Source organism: Geotrypetes seraphini, chromosome 16 (genome assembly GCF_902459505.1).
Source record: "Geotrypetes seraphini chromosome 16, aGeoSer1.1, whole genome shotgun sequence".
NCBI lineage: Eukaryota > Metazoa > Chordata > Amphibia > Gymnophiona > Dermophiidae > Geotrypetes > Geotrypetes seraphini.
This window is the reverse complement of record NC_047099.1, coordinates 34,424,914-34,442,349: the sequence shown is the minus strand read 5'-3', so window position 1 is coordinate 34,442,349 and position 17,436 is coordinate 34,424,914. Positions and strand designations below refer to the sequence as shown.

General features: G+C 44.4%; 1 protein-coding gene across 2 annotated transcripts in view; it reads right to left on the bottom strand.

The window, feature by feature from the left end:
- Positions 1 to 17,436, bottom strand: part of ACADVL (acyl-CoA dehydrogenase very long chain) — a 42,692-nt gene that overhangs the window by 8,059 nt on the left and 17,197 nt on the right. For both annotated transcript variants that reach the window (XM_033925074.1, XM_033925075.1), the window contains 7 exons: positions 15,472 to 15,546; positions 14,047 to 14,119; positions 12,922 to 12,986; positions 11,200 to 11,334; positions 10,904 to 11,048; positions 10,683 to 10,812; positions 8,537 to 8,662 (listed from right to left, as the gene is read on the bottom strand). In XM_033925074.1, coding sequence (XP_033780965.1) covers positions 8,537 to 8,662; positions 10,683 to 10,812; positions 10,904 to 11,048; positions 11,200 to 11,334; positions 12,922 to 12,986; positions 14,047 to 14,119; positions 15,472 to 15,546 — 749 coding nt within the window. The remainder of the gene's footprint in view (positions 1 to 8,536; positions 8,663 to 10,682; positions 10,813 to 10,903; positions 11,049 to 11,199; positions 11,335 to 12,921; positions 12,987 to 14,046; positions 14,120 to 15,471; positions 15,547 to 17,436) is intronic.

The following is a 17,436-nucleotide window of genomic DNA, read 5'->3' as shown; positions in this document are numbered from 1 at the left end:
TTTCAAATAATCAACCACAAAAGATAAAATTCTGGCCTAAAAGATATAGCTTCTGTTCTATCTCCTGTATAATTTTATTAATATTTTGTTAACCGAGTCAAGCCCTCCTGTTGGGATGAATCGGTATAAAAAAATCAAAGATTAGATTACATCTATTGCTACAAGTTTGATGGTTTTGGGTGATGTGTTACTTTAAATTGAATCTAGACAAACCACTGGTGTCTGACTCATTTTCTTAAGCTAAATAAGGAGAAATCATAAAAGTGTTATGACTAAATAAGTCTCATGATACTATAAGACAGAGGTGTCAAAGTCCCTCCTCGAGGGCCGCAATCCAGTCGGGTTTTCAGGATTTCCCCAATGAATATGCATGAGATCTAGTAGCATACAATGAAAGCAGTGCATGCAAATAGATCTCATGCATATTCACTGGGGAAATCCTGAAAACCCGACTGGATTGCGGCCCTCCAGGAGGGACTTTGACACCCCTGTACTAACTGGTACATAAGGACTGAGGGGGTAGACCAGAGGTGGGCAACTCCGGTCCTCAAGGGCCGGAATCCAGTCGGGTTTTCAGGATTTCCCCAATGAATATGCATGAGATTTATTAGCATACAATGAAAGCAGTGGGCATAATGCATATATGATTAATATTATTTGTATAGATACTGTATTGCATTTTTGTTGGTTTTGAAACTCAATAAAGATTTATTAAAAAAAAAAAGAAGTACTCATCTATAATAATAAAATGCTAGCCGTGCATGTGTACTCTCGCCGCGTGTTCCCTGAGATCTGATCTGTCGCGCTGTGCCCACGACGAGAGTGTGCATGCGCGTACTATGTCACCAGCCGACGATTGCCTCCACAAGCCGGGACTGGGGCACAAAGAGCGCCTCCTGCCCCCCCCCCCCCTTTCCGGGCCGAACCGAGAAATGGAGCAGGGCCGCCCTCCGCGACAGACCAGAGGAGTCTGAATCCTTTGCCGCCCCACCCCCCCTTCCCTTCCCGCGGACCCGACTACGAACCTGGCGATTCCAGCAGCAGTCTTCACACGCTGCTTCGGGCCCTTCTACTGCCCTGATTTGCTCTGCTGCGTCTCTGATGATGTCATCAGGGACGTGCCAGAGTAAATCAGGGCAGTAGAAGGACTCGAAGCAGCATGTGCACACGCTGCTGGAATCGCCAGGTTCATAGTCCGGAACGCGGGAAGGGGGTTGGGGGGGTAGAGGAAACGCTACTGCTGCTGCACAGGGATGTGTTGAGGGGGAGGGAATGCTGCTTTGGCTGCTTTTGAAGACTTCAGAGGAAAAAGATGTGGTTTTGGCAGGCTCTGCCGCCTAATTTTAAATTGTGCTTTTTTTGGTGGGAGACACAAAATGCCTGGATGAACGTAAGGGATCTCCAGTGTTCCAGATGTATTACATCAGGCCAGTGCCATTTATAGTATTCAGTATAAATCTCAGCTGAAGAAATGAGACAACGCAGCCTTTTTATCACTGAGGTATGCTTCAGCAACACTGTCCATTTGTCATGAGCTAATTATGATGAGCAGTTTTTGAATAGTTTTTCATCGACACCAAGGGCTCAATTTTCTTTTTTTTTTTTTTAAAATAATTTTTATTCATTTTCAAATTTTACATGAAGTGTACAAAATATTGAAATACAATTAATGAATACACAATATCACTTTTATATCTAATACATAATATTCTGAACATATTTTTATCCCCTCTCCCTCCCCCCACCCTTCTAGTACTTTCTAATCATTCATTACATATTGTATATCATATTATAGCATATGATGTAAAAATTATTTTCACTACCCACCCCTCCATGTGTAACATAGTAACATAGTAACATAGTAGATGACGGCAGATAAAGACCCGAATGGTCCATCCAGTCTGCCCAACCTGATTCAATTTAAATTTTTTTTTTTTTTTTCCTTCTTAGCTATTTCTGGGCGAGAATCCAAAGCTCTACCCGGTACTGTGCCTGAGTTCCAACTGCCAAAATCTCCGTCAAGACCCACTCCAGCCCATCTACACCCTCCCAGCCATTGAAGCCCTCCCCAGCCCATCCTCCACCAAACGGCCATACACAGACACAGACCGTGCAAGTCTGCCCAGTTACTGGCCTAGTTCAATATTTAATATTATTTTCTGATTCTAAATCCTCTGTGTTCATCCCACGCTTCTTTGAACTCAGTCACAGTTTTACTCTCCACCACCTCTCTCGGGAGCGCATTCCAGGCATCCACCACCCTCTCCGTAAAGTAGAATTTCCTAACATTGCCCCTGAATCTACCACCCCTCAACCTCAAATTATGTCCTCTGGTTTTACCATTTTCCTTTCTCTGGAAAAGATTTTGTTCTACGTTAATACCCTTTAAGTATTTGAACGTCTGAATCATATCTCCCCTGTCTCTCCTTTCCTCTAGGGTATACATATTCAGGTCTTCCAGTCTCTCCTCATACGTCTTCTGGCGCAAGCCTCCTATCATTTTCGTCGCCCTCCTCTGGACCGCCTCAAGTCTTCTTACGTCTTTCGCCAGATACGGTCTCTAAAACTGAACACAATACTCCAAGTGGGGCCTCACCAATGACCTGTACAGGGGCATCAACACCTTCTTCCTTCTACTGACTACGCCTCTCTTTATACAGCCCAGAATCCTTCTGGCAGCAGCCACTGCCTTATCACACTGTTTTTTCGCCTTTAGATCTTCGGACACTATCACCCCAAGGTCCCTCTCTCCGTCCGTGCATATCAGCTTCTCTCCTCCCAGCATATACGGTTCCTTCCTATTATTAATCCCCAAATGCATTACTCTGCATTTCTTTGCATTGAATTTTAGTTGCCAGGCATTAGACCATTCCTCTAACTTTTGCAGATCCTTTTTCATATTTTCCACTCCCTCTTCGGTGTCTACTCTGTTACAAATCTTGGTATCATCTGCAAAAAGGCACACTTTTCCTTCTAGCCCTTCAGCAATGTCACTTACATACATATTGAACAGGATTGGCCCCAGCACCGAACCCTGAGGGACTCCACTAGTCACCTTTCCTTCCTTCGAGCGACTTCCATTAACCACCACCCTCTGGCGTCTGTCCGATAGCCAGTTTCTGACCCAGTTCACCACTTTGGGTCCTAACTTCAGCCCTTCAAGTTTGTTCAACAGCCTCCTATGAGGAACTGTATCAAAGGCTTTGCTGAAATCCAAGTAAATTACATCTAGCATATGTCCTTGATCCAGCTCTCTGGTCACCCAATCAAAAAATTCAATCAGGTTCGTTTGGCACGATTTACCTTTTGTAAAGCCATGTTGCCTCGGATCCTGTAACCCATTAGATTCAAGGAAATACACTATCCTTTCTTTCAGCAACACTTCCATTATTTTTCCAACAACTGAAGTGAGGCTCACCGGCCTGTAGTTTCCTGCTTCATCCCTGTGACCACTTTTATGAATAGGGACCACATCCGCTCTCCTCCAATCCCCAGGAATCACTCCCGTCTCCAGAGATTTGTTGAACAAGTCTTTAATAGGACTCGCCAGAACCTCTCTGAGTTCCCTTAGTATCCTGGGATGGATCCCGTCTGGTCCCATCGCTTTGTCCACCTTCAGTTTTTCAAGTTGCTCATAAACACCCTCCTCCGTGTCACAAAGAAGATATTGAAAAGAAGAAGAGAAATCCTACTATTTATTCATTATAATATTTTGTCAATGGCCCCCATATTTTTATAAATTTAGGATATGTCCCTCTTTGTATTGCTATTGCTCTTTCCATTTTGAATATATGACATATTGTATTCCACCAAAATGTATAATTTAGGTTACTATAATTCTTCCAATTGTTGGTTATATGCTGAATGGCAACCCCTGTCATAATTAATAAAAGCTTGTTATTTTCTGGTGAAATTTGACTTTTTTTTCTCATCATAATTCCAAATAACACTATCATATGATATTGCTACATGTCTAGACACCTAGAAATTAGCTCAGCCTGTTTGAAAATTGACTGGGGCTGAGCGTCACTAGGTGGATAAATTTAGCAGCTCAATAAAAAAAGATTTCACAATAACATACAACTGGCAGGACTATAGAGGGTTAAACTACTGCTTTTGGTGGAGTTCGGTGTGTCATATGTATGAAATGGAGAAAACGCTGGCAATTAAAAAAGGATATTTTAATAAATTTAAAAATGTTTGGGGGCCATTAATAGATTATTATAATAAATAATTTGTATTTAACCCCATTTATTATGTATATGTGGTGGGTGGGGGTGGTTTTAAAAAGTGTCAGATATTTATAAAGATATCTGTATGGGGTTGGGGGAGATAATTCTTTTTGTGTGAAATTTTGTAATAATTTCAAGTGGAAATGTATGTTATGAATTGAATTATTGTACACTTGTTTGAAAATTTATAATGAATAAAGAGATATTAAAAAAAAAAAAAAAAGATTTCACAATAAAAGACAAAACAGACATATATTCTGGCACCTGTTAATGGAACGGGCTAAAATACTAGTAGAGCAGGGGTGTCAAAGTCCCTCCTCGAGGGCCGCAATCCAGTCGGGTTTTCAGGATTTCCCCAATGAATATGCATGAGATCTATTTGCATGCACTGCTTTCATGGTATGCTAATAGATCTCATGCATATTCATTGGGGAAATCCGGAAAATCCAACTGGATTATGGCCCTCAAGGAGGGACTTTGACACCCCTGTAGTAGAGAATAAATAGTAAACGATGTGTGGAATGAGAAAGTGGCAATGAAAAACCCAAAAATGAACCACACCAATATGATCTAAATGCAAAAAAAAACCCGGTGTGTTAGATACGCTACTTACTCGGGCTGGGAGAGGCCTTTATAACTATAAGCATTTACAAAACAGTAAGCCTCAAAGGCTCAACAATCATGGCCCACAGCGCAACAGGCTATTTTAACCATGCTATTCTGGAGCACAAAATCATATCATCGGCTTGTAGAAGCTTGAACAGTGACGTGACTATGAACTGTCCTCAACAAAAATAGTTTTTAGCTGTGCAATGATCATTTTGTCCTCTCTGTCACCTTCGGCCATGCAGTGATAAGAACATAAGAATAGTCTAACTGGGTCAGACCAATGGTCCATCAAGCCCTATAGCCCATTCTCACGGTGGCCAATCCAGGTCACCAGTACCTGGCCAAAACCCAAGGAGTAGCAATATTCCATGCTACCGATACAGGGCAAGCAGTTTTAAAAGTTGTCTTAGGCCGTGCAGTGGTCAAAGGTCAAAGTCGGGTGGACTCATGTCTGGACTGTAGGGAGCATGAGGTAACACCTTCCAGCTGTATTTGCGTAGTTTTTTTAATGACGACATTCCCTATGTGCGGGCGAGCGTTGTCGTGAAGAATGAGTGGCCCATCCAAGAGGAACTGAGGTCGGGTTTTGTGCATTTTTTGCACAAAAATCACGATCATCCACTGCTGCGACACTTCTTCCACGCGGAACTTTGTCTGTGACGATGATGCCTTCATGATCACAAGCAAAAATCATCATTGGTTTGACTTTTGATTGAGCTCATCGAAATTTTTTGGGCCGTTGGGAAGATTGAACTCTCCACTCGTCACTGAAAAACTACGCGAATACGGCTGGGAGGTGTTACCTCACGCTCCCTCCAGTCCAGACACGAGTCCTCCAGACTTCGACCTTTTTCCAAAGTTGAAGCAACCTATGCGTAGACATTGTTTTGCATCTCTGGAAGAGCTTTTTTCCGCCGGTACCCGAGCCATTCGGCAACTGAACAAAAACAGTGTCTTGGATGGACTAATGAAGCTTCCCGGACGTTGGAACTCGGTCATTGCAAAGCAGGGAGACTATATTGAAGGATTGTAAAGAAATACTTGAAAACAAAACAAAACATGTAAATTATAAAAGATTATAAAAGAGTGTGTTTGGAGAGAATGTACTTATAGAATTTTGCATAGGGCTTATTTTTCCCAAATTCAAGCTTTTCATGTGAATTTAATAGATACTCCAATTTGTATTAAATGTAATAAAGATCCTGGCATATTATCTCATGCTTTTTGATTGTGTCCTTTGATCAACTCATTTTGGTCTGCCATCCTATTATTTTTGGGTTCTTTATGGGGTAATTCGATAGTGGGTTGTCCCAGGGGAATAATTTTTGGTAAAGCATCAGCCTGTGGGGGTTTTTGGCCAACTAAAATGTCTTTTATATCAGAAAGCCTGTATGATTGGGCATACATGTATTATGCCATTTGGGTTGCAGAAAGAATCTCCAAGTTTTTGGCATTGGAGGAATCAATTACATCGCTTATTTTTATTTGAGAGTTGGGAGGTTCGAGGTTCGCCTAAAAAAACTCTTTTTATGGACGTTTGGGATCCTTATATTCAGAATCTTTCACCAAAAATACGAAGTTTGGTGGTTATCAATGATTTATTATGAAAATTAGGTTTACTAATTACATTCCAGTTATTTATTTTAATTCTTTATTTTTGTCAACTTTCATCCAGGGTGAGGGATTTCATTTAGGGGAAGATAGTGGGTAGGGGATGGAATTAAGGGGGCTGTAGATAAGATTGAATTAATTCATATGGAAATTAAATTTGAAAGAATGATTTAAATGTGTATGAAATATTATTGTAATTCTTATTGTATTGAATGTATTTTTGTTTTATCCTATTGTACTGATCATTTGATTCTTTCAATAAAAATTGTTATACATAAAAAAAAATAGTGCGCAATTTTTTTCTCTAATTCTTTATTATTTTCAAAACTTACAATAAATGTAAGAATAAAATGCAACATTAGTGTGCATTATTTATGAAATGACCCTCGTATATGGAAAATGATACATGAAGCTCTACACACATATAATTAATCTTATAGTATTTATTCTCTTTTTACTATGTGGCGGTCTCGTGCTTGCGAGTGTTTATTGCACAATTCGATAAGTTTTTAATCATTATTTTAGTTACATAATTATTCACAGACTAGTATTTTAGTCCGTTACATTAACGGGTGCTAGAAGTCTGGTCGGCTCCCTTAGTCCCTTGTCCGCCCCTTCCTGCGGTCCCAACAAACCTGCCGCCTCTAGCAGCGTCTGCAGCACTCTACACACGCTGCTTCGTGGCCTTCTACTGTCCTGATTTACTCTGGCACGTCCCTGATGACGTCATCAGAGACACGGCAGAGCAAATCAGGGCAGTAGAAGACCCCCGAAGCAGCGTGTGTAGCGTGCTGCAGACGGGTTTGGAGTCTGGACCGCGGGAAGGGAAAGGGGGGCCGGTCAGACGTCGGGAAGGGATGGGAGACCGCGAAAAACTTACTGGTTTTTTTGCCGCAAGAGAGCAGGGAGTCCAGCGCTGGCGGCCAGTCCTGCCGCGAGCGTACTTAGGTGCTGGAAGGCTGGGGACTCGCGCATGGGCACTCCTGCCGCCACAGACATACACCTTCACGGATCAGGGAAAACGGAACACGCAGGTAGGAGTGCGCATGCGCGGCTAGGGTTTTATTATATAGGATTTAACTATTTACATATGTTGTATTTATGATTGTGTTTTTATTGGTGTTTTTGAGTGTTTTGGGTTATAGTCGCTATCCCCAACGCAGCCTGTGGGCGAAACATGGCCACGCCGGATCACTGATATGAATAAATTGGACCGATTTACTTCTTTATTTGGACTGATCTGCTTTTGCATTCTACTGAAAGATTTCAGCTACTTCTAGAGCTCAGTTGCACTTAATGTCAAACACAAACACGGCATTAAAGTTCATCTTTAAACTCTCATAGATATGATAGCGTTACGCTGGTTGCCTATAGAGGCATGAATCAGATTTAAATATTTATTGATTTGATTTTTAGCCTGTCCTCCCAGCTGTGTACAGAACAGATTACCAAATAACGTCCAGAAACAAATTAAAACGTCAATTGAAGCCAATCTCCCTCAAACATTTAAAAACAAAACTTACTAAACAAAAGGGCTTTTACAGCTTTCCTAAACATCAATAAATGATTGATCTGAAAGATAAAGGGACTTTGTTCCAAGAGGAACAATTGAGCGAGAATAAGCATAAGATTATACGTGTTCAAGTCACAAAGACCTTCCAGGAGAAATAAGAAAATATAACCTCGCACCCTGGGAATGCAACAAACGATTCGGAGCGCTCCCGTAAAAAGTCTTAAAAGACAAACCCAGTAACTTAAAAATGAAAGGTCTACCTATAGGGCAGCCAATATAAAGAGGTGAAAGTTGGTCCGATATGTTCTCGCAACCTAGAATTTGTCGAAGGCCATGCTGTAGCATTTTGTACATATTGTAAAAGGCTGCGGCAATCCATGCCTTATATATATATATATATATATACATAAAGTAATTGTGCCAATTCTTTTGGTGAAAACTAGCACGAATCTTACGGAACTATTGAAGGTTTGGAGGCTTCAAGTTCCATCTTACCCTACTGCATACTCTCCCTCCTTTCATGCGGTGCCCGGGGGAGAGACGGAGCAGGAGGGAATGAAGGCTCACTTACTGTGTCACCCCCCCAAATGCCTTCTCCACGATAAAGGCCGAAATCTTGTCCTTCACCTCTCCTGTGCTCTCGTCTTTCACAACTGTCCTGGCGAAGACGGTGAAGATTTCAGACAGACCGCCATTGCTAGGTAGGAGGGAAGAGAGAAAGAGCAGTGAGAAGACAAAGCACAGTCACTTACCGTAACTAAGTTGTTATCCAGGAACAGAAGGCAGATATTCTCAATATGTGGGCGACGTCATCCACGGAGCCCCGTAGCGGACAATCTCGCAAGCAGACTTGCTTGTAGAACTTTCAAAGAGTTTGCGAGTGCTGCACCGTGCATGCGCGAGTGCCTTCCCGCTGAACGTAGGTCGTGCGTCTCCTGTGAGGTACCTCAGTTCAGATAGCTAGCTAAGAAGCCAGCCAGGGGAGGTGGGTGGGTTGTGAGAATATCTGCCTGCTTGTCCTGGGATAACAGGTATTCCCAAGTCCGATGTCTTCCTGTGCTCCTACCACAAGCCATTGGAACATATAGATGGCAAACATGGCCCAAAGCAAGTAAAACAACAAGGAAAAGACAACCAAAACAAGTCTTTATTAGGAAAAGTAGCTACCCCTCTATCCCCTTTTCCAGCAGGAAATTGTCCAATCCTTTCTTGAACCCCAGTACCGTACTCTGCCCTATTACGCTCTCTGGAAGTGCATTGGCTAAGGCTCTTAACATTTGCATCTCCTCTTCCTATTGGCTAAGGCTCTTTGCACCTGCATTGTGATGTCATAGAGCTTTATGGTTATAGAAACACAGACAAAAAATCAAATAAGTGCAAGTGGAATATAATCATTCATCACATAAACGTATTCCAAAAAATCCCACTGCCTTAGAGGATTAAGAAGAGATAGGTTCTATCAAAAAATGGAGAAAAGACCTCAGCTTCTTCCAGAGAAAATTTCACCTGTAGGACCTCTATGCCAGCCGTAATCAACTTTATAGCTGCATAGGTCGATAAAAACTCCATATTTTCAAAAATCTTTAAATTTCTTATAATATATTGTCCAAAGAGAAAAACCACACTTATCTCAATAATCTACTGTCCTCCAGGCATGGTCCGAAGCCAAACAGTCCAATCTTCTCCCAGCGCCGTTATTACTTCAAAAGCATGGGAGGAAACATTTCTCAGACTCCCGACAGGCCCTGTTTTGCTTATATTCTCCTGCTTCAGGGGAGGTCAATTGTATCTTCGAGCTACCGCTTCACCGATTCTCTTATAAGAATTCGTGGAAAATCAGGGGCGAGAAACTGCACGGGGACACCAGGAAGTTCTTTTTCACTGAAAGGGTGGTCGATCGCTGGAATAGTCTTCCACTTCAGGTTATTGAGGCCAGCAGCGTGCCTGATTTTAAGGCCAAATGGGATAGACACGTGGGATCTATTCACAGAGAAAGGTAGGGGAGGGTCATTGGGGTGGGCAGACTGGATGGGCCGTGGCCCTTATCTGCCGTCTATTTCTATGTTTTTACCAACAAGGATCCCAGTTTCGGCGTATAAAAGACGCCTTCTTCAGGGGACACTTTGCTGAAATGAAGCAGATTCAAAATAACTTGAGCAGTGATATCCGCGCCGAGCTTGACGCTGTGAAAGTAAAAGTGTTGGGACCTACCGTTCCAAATAAAGACTTGTTTGGGTTGTAAAGACATCCCCTTTGTCGTTCCTGGTTGTTTTGTTTGTATCCCAAGGCGAGGGGCTCTTCTGTTTTGCCCAAAGCAAGTAAGACAGCCTGTTAGGTCAACAACCCACTCGAAGGTGCTGCGGTTTGTCAGAAAGGGTTCGGGGTCTCATGACAAATACCCGATTCAGACTTTGACAGATCTACACTAAGGGAACGATGCCATTGCCCGAGACCTCTGCCACAATCCTAACATGAGGAGTGGAACCTTACTATCACATTTCCAAATCACAAGGTACAAACAAGATCTATAGGACTCTTAGGGACCTACCTGCCCCTCATAATGGAAACCATAACACCTCCCCTCTCCCATGCCCATGGTAGAACAGGATGGGCAACTTTCTCTTAATGCTGGACTCTGGTTTGTGCCCATTACAATAAGAGGTAGATGTCGTCTCACTTGTGCCTCTCCCCATCCCCCACTCTCCATCCTTGCTTACCTGATCCAGATCTTGCTCCCATTCATGGTGTAAAACTTCCCACATGGACTCTTCACTGCAGTGGTCTTGATGGACGCAGCATCGGAGCCACTGGAGGGCTCTGTCAGACAGAAGGCCGCAATATTTTCTCCTGCATGGACAAAGGGAGTATGAGGAGCAGAAGGAATAATGAGAGACATATGTTCTCCCCCCCCCCTTGGTTCCTGGGCCATGTCACTAACCTGATGCCAGCTTAGGCAGGTACTTCTCCTTCTGGGCCTTGTTGCCAAACAGCAGAATGCCTTTGAAGCCAATGGACTGGTGAGCACCAAGGGTGATGCCTACTCCAAGGTCATGCATGCCTACGATCTCCACCAGCCGGGCATACTACAGGGGTGAAAGGAAACGGGGGAGTGAAAGCCTGCGTCTAATAAGCGGAGCGACTGGAGATCGCCAAAATCCAGAGCCACGTGGAGACGGAAGTCGTTTTCTTGAAAGCAAAAATTTTAAAAGGGAAACAGAGGTGGCCTATAATTACCTGTGTGTTGGTAAGGCCTAGTCCTCCCAGGTCAGTAGGGACCTGCAACCCAAAAGCTCCCAGTTGCTTCAGCCCCTCCATCGTGTTGTCCTCCACCTTCTCCAGGGTGTCATTCTTGGCTGGGTTGTTCACCTCCTAGCAGGTGGAAAGGGAAAGGTTTCAGAAATTGGCAGCTACTTCTACTACTCCTTATATCACTTATATAGTGCTGAAAGGCGTACATTTTGACAATTAATAGACGGTCCCTGCTCAGAAGAGCTTACAATCTAACTAGGACAGGCAGACAAGACATATAGGGTTAAAGATGTGGAATCCAAGGTGAGAGGGGTTAGATGATTAAGAACATAAGAAGTTGCCACCACTGGGTCAGACCATTGGTCCATCGCGCCCAGCGGTCCGCTCTCGCGGCGGCCCGTCAGGTCTATGACCTGTAATGTGGTTCCTGTCCATTTCTGTAACCTACCTCTTCTTTTTATCTGTAACCCTTTAAGATTTGATCTACCGCTCCTGCGGTTTACAATGTATCAAACTAAAATGAAATTAGGCACTTGAGAAAAACGACCCTATCTGTCTCGAAGGCTCACAATCTAGCTCAAGAACCTGATTAAAATAAAAATATGTAATACATTTTCAAGATCAATGGAAAGAACAATTGCCATACAGAAAGGGAATTATAATAATTTTAAAAAGATTTGGGGGCCATTGGCAAATTATTCTAATGATTAGACATCATTTTCCACTGACAGTATATTTATACATAGGAGGAGTTCTATTAACGGTTTAATCAATAGATAAGAATACAATATTTATATGATATTTTTGTTTGAAATTTTTGTGGGTGGGGAGGGAATAATTTTATGTATTTATGATGACAATAGAAAGAAATTCAAGTGATGTGTAAAAGTTTTAAATGATTAATTGTGTACTTGTTGTAAGATGAAAAAATGAATAAAGAATTTTTGAAAAAAAAAAAAAAAAAAGAAGTCAAAGAAATAGAAAATTAAAAATAAAATAAAACAAATTTAAGAGATGGAAAAATCTCTGAAGCGGCCTGAGAGCAAACAGTCCTATTTTAGTGCAGGTCTTAATACAACTCCCGGCACAGCCCACTTCACAGATCCGTCACTGGCAGAGCTCGAGAGCGTCAAAGAAATGAACATTTCTCAAACATAGCCACTAAAACTGTTATATGAAATAAATCCGAATCGACACGAATCGGTATAAAATTATGGCAGATTGCGGTCCCCATTCCATTCTTCAATTCAATGTTGAAGGCAGTCTCAAAGAGGTGGACTTTTAACTGGGCCTTGAACACTGACAGAGACGGAGCCCGCCGCAGGGATTCGGGCAGCTTGTTCCAAGCATACGGCGCAACAAAGGAGGGACTTACCAGCTGAGTAGAGCTCGCGGGAGGAGAACATAGTGAAGAGAGACAGTGAGGGGCAGCCGAGTGAGTGCATTTATAGGAGTTTGAACTGAATTAGGGATCCTTACAGTACAAAATGATCTCTTCAGATCTGAGGAAGAACAGGTTACCTTTGAAAGCTAATCATAAACGACATTAAGGTAGTCCAATAGGAAAGGTATTATTTTTTTTTTCTGTTTTATTTCTACATATTACCTTGAAGAGTGGACTAACACGGCCGCCACACTATTCCACTTCAGACAGTAACAAGCTTCTCTCCCCCCCCCCATCCCCTCCTGCAGCGAGACTGCCCTTACCTCAAAGAACTTGGAGACAGGCCCCACGAGCTCCTTCAGGGTCTGAGTTTGTTCTTCATTTAGGACTGGAAGGAGAATCAGAAGGTCAGGCAATGAAAGAATGCTTTTGCACAAGTCTGTGACTCTGAATGAGTTCCTGGGAAACACATCCGTGAACAGTTACTAACAAGGTGGACTTGGACAAGCCTTAGCTTGGTTCTGAGAGCACGCAGTTAAAGAATGGATCTATTTTCGGGATCTGCTGGCCATTTCTTGGTGACCCGGACTGGTCGCTGTCCGAGAGGAGGCGGGGCTCTATGGACCTCTGATCGGATCCAGAGTGGCCCATCTGACCCCACAGATGCAGGCGTTCAGGCCTCGAGTGCTGCAAACCAGCCACGTTTTCAGGATATGCCTAATGAATATGCAAGAGATCGATCTGCATACAATGGAGACAGCATCATGCATATTTATTAGGGATAGGTTACAAACCTGGCCTGTTTGAAGCACTTGATGTCTGAATTAGAGAGTTGCGCGGGGACAGAAATACCACCCATCCCCGCCCGTCCCCGTCAGGATCCTCTCCGTCCCCACTCATCACCACAAGGAATTACCTCCATCCCCATAAAAAGCAGCAATTACTTCTGACAGGATCATCAATTCCACAGTTTCTTTAGTGTTTGTGCTGCTGTTTTCCTTGTGGAATCTCTTTGGTGGAACCCTTTTTTTGTTTTCTGTTCAGGTAATTAACTTATAAACCCCCTCTTTTACTAAGGCTGATGTGTCCATTATATTATATATGGATGAACCCTGCTTCCAAAGCCTTCCATTCCCGTGGGAGTCCCATTGGCTAGAGGGGATCCCCGTGGGCCAGAGGGGGGTCCCTGTGGGTTAGGGGGGGGATTCCTGCGATCCCCGTTCCCATGCAGACCTCTAGCCTGAATTCCTGTTTAACGCTATTTACGAGTGCCAGCTCACTGTCTGATTAATAACAGAATGTGTATGTGTAGGGTACATGAAACGCACCTGCCTCTCTGTGTGCACTGTTACTAACACAAGGTTACCGTGTACCAGAAATGCGCAAGCAGTGAGCGGAAGGCAGGAGATGCACTTCGATGCCAGATCCTCTGGCCTGCTTCTGGTTACCTGAGGGGAAGGGGAAGACCTGGTCTGTGACGATCTCTCCTCGGAACATATTCACAGCGAAGGACTTGTTGTCCTGGGGACAGAGAGAAGAGAGAAAGTTCTCAGCGCACGGGGAAAAGACTCTTCACAGAGTTGCTGAAAAGCAGATAACATAACATAAAAAAAAATCACATTTGTATACTGCAAAACCTTGCAATTCTATGCGGCGTAACAAACTAAAGAGACTGAATGATCTCGGTGATTAACGAGTCAATTCTCTAGGAACTTTGCAAATAAACTAGATTTTAACAAATTTTCTAAAATGTATACATGATGAAGAAAGAGATAATAGTCTGTGAAACTTTGTCTCCCAACTAGAGAATGACACGGTGGCGGTTTACCCGCGGCCACCGCATTTTAGCCGCGGGTCACCCGCCGAAAACGGGGAAGAAAACTAGCAGTCGCTGCGGCGACAAGGCCATTCACCGCCCGCGGGGCGGTGAATGGTCTTGTCCCCCGCAGTGAGGCATGAAGGATCGCGCGGTCCCCGCAGCTCACACCCGCCCGCCCAATCGATTCCAGTGTCCAGCCAGCTCTCTCCCCTCTCCTCACCCCAGTCCGCAGATCCTCCTCCTCGGCGACCCAGCACGCTACCAGAGAGCCGCGCACACCCGCCGCTGCTCAGCCTCGATCTTCTGCTCTGACGCAACCGGAAACAGGAAGTTGCAGCAGAGCAGAAGATCGAACACTGAGCAGCCGCGCGTGTGCGGCTCCCTGGGAAAGCGCGCAGGTTGCCGAAAAAGAAAACCCACAAACCAAGGTGAGGAGAAGGGAGAGAGCCGGCCAAACACCAGGATCGACCGGGCAGGCAGGTAGTGGCCGCGGGGACCGTGCGATCGCTAGTGTTCCCGGCTCAAATTGGAAGGAGGGAGTGAAAGGAAAAAGGCTTATATGGATGCAGCGGGGACGGTGACGGGGCGCTGAATGGGATGGCAGTGGCGGTGACGGGGCAGTGAAAGGGATGACGGTGACGGGGCGGTGAAGGGATCGGCGGTGACGGGGCGGTGCAGAGGATGGTGGGCCGGTGACGGGGCGGTGACGGGGACAGATTTTTTCCCCGTGTCATTCTCTACTCCCAACTAGTAATCTTTGTAAAAATCTCTTTTATGAACAACCATGAGCAGGAGGGAAACCGAAAAATGAGCGACTGGGATTGATGAATGTATATTGATCAACTAAATATTGGGTGTGTAACCAAGCCAGGCCTTATAACACAAGGTTACACACTTAAAAAAACACCCTAGCCTTTACTGGCAACCAATAAGGTTCTTTATAATAAGGTGATCTGTTTTCTTCAAACTAAAAATTAAACGCACGGCAGTATTTTGTACAATATACAATCTTTGACAATTTTTACGATAACCTGTGCAATTTTCCGATACACACCATGGCGAGGGCTGTCTTCGCAGCTTCGGTATGGGATGCCGACTCCGTGCCCACTCTGGCTTTGTCGACGACAGCCTGTAAAGAGGAAAGAGACCCCTTAGTGAGCTGTTCGTGGGCCAGGGGTGTGGTGGGGTTATGTTGCTGACCAAGACCCCAACGGGGCCCCGTTTCACCCAACTTCGGGCTTCCTCAGCTTGAAAGTTGGGCTTTCACAGCTCAATACTTTTTTGACCCCTGAGGAAGCCCGAAGTTGGGTGAAACGGGGCCCGTTGGGTCTCGGTCAGCAACGTAACACCGGCAGTGACGACACACGCTTAAAAGCTTAAGTGCCGGTTTCTTAGTTGCTTTTTCTGCATAACGTTTTAATTTGCATTAGAAAATACTTAAAAAAATGGATAAATTCTTAAACTGAAAACTCTATAGCTCAATGAAAGATACCTCCTTCCCTGCATAAGTTGGCTTACAAAACAATGCTATAGCTAACGCAGGCGTCCGAGAGCTTAAGCTCAAGTCTACTTCGGTGACAACATTCTAAGTCTTTGTTTTGTTTACTTTGGCTATTTAGGACTTTTTCCATTACTTTGATATAGTGTAGGGGCGGTATGCAAGACATAAATTATTATTAGTAGTAGTAACATCACTAAGGGCTCCTTTTACAAAGACGCGATAGCGTTTTTTAATGCACGCACCGGATTAGCGCAAGCTAGCCGAAAATCTACCGCTTGCTCAAAAGGAGGCGGTAGCGTGCCTTTGTAAAAGGAGTCCTAAGTTCAGGAAGGGCGTGTCCTCCTTTCTTAATCCGTATTCCAGGTGTGCATTGATTTTACACCCCAGATAACGTCTGAGGATCATTCCAGTCTGCCACAGCTAAAAGTTAGAAAGAAGATAAAAACATTCGTTGAAGGGGCCTATCAGCAAGAAGTGCCCGATTTGGAACTGGAGGGTTTAGAGTCTCCCCTGGCACAGCCATTTATAGCTCCAGCTTTTCTAATGTGGTGACGTGTCACTGGTTGAGTCAACTTTCCCCTACATTCCCCAGCAGGCACGCTCGTGCTGTCTCAGCATGACCTCTGTCCTGCATGCCTAAGCCACGCGCAGGGTGACTTTTCACCGAGTGAATCAAGTTTCTTTACTTTTGATATGCCGTTTCTCATACAGGTCTCTAAACTGTTAACAATAAAATAGAACATTCAAATTTTTATAAAAAATATCAAATAAAAACGGCTAAACTAAAAGGAGGGAGGCACTTACGCATTGACGTACGGTGGAACCTTGGTTTACGAGCATAATTCGTTCCAGAAGCATGCTCGTAAACCAATTTACTCGTATAGCAAAGCGAGTTTCCCTATAGGATGTAAGGGAAACTCACTTGATTCATTCCACCTCCTCCCCCCCTTCCCGTGGCCACCGGTGCTGCTCCCCCCCCCCCCCACGATCCTGCATCCTCCCGCTCACATCGCCCCCCCCACCCCATTGCGATCTGGCATCCCCCACTCACCCACATTCTCTTACCCCTATCTGGCACCGGCACCGGCACCAACGCACAGGACATGTTCAAGGCCTTCTAGTTCTCGCTCTCTCCGAGAATCTCGGAGAGAGCGACAACTAGAAGGCCTTGAGTAGGCACAGATGCTCAAGGCCCAGCACAGGGAAGAGGGAAGATCTTCGGGCACCAGCATGTCCTGTGCGTTGGTGCTGGTGCCAGATAGGGGGTAAGAGAATGTGTTTGGGTGGGTGGGGGATGCCAGATCGTGGGGAGGCGCTCGTAAATCGAGTCAAGCTCGGTTTCCGAGGAGCAGATTTTGCGAATGTTTTGCTCGTCTTGCAAAACGCGGCACTCGTAAACCAAGGTTTGACTGTACATGATACGAAAGGGAAAGACTGGGGAGAGGAGGGTGCTACAGCAGGTTCGAACCAGGCTCCCTTGGTTCTCGGACCGCAGTTCTAATCATTAGGCTACTGTAA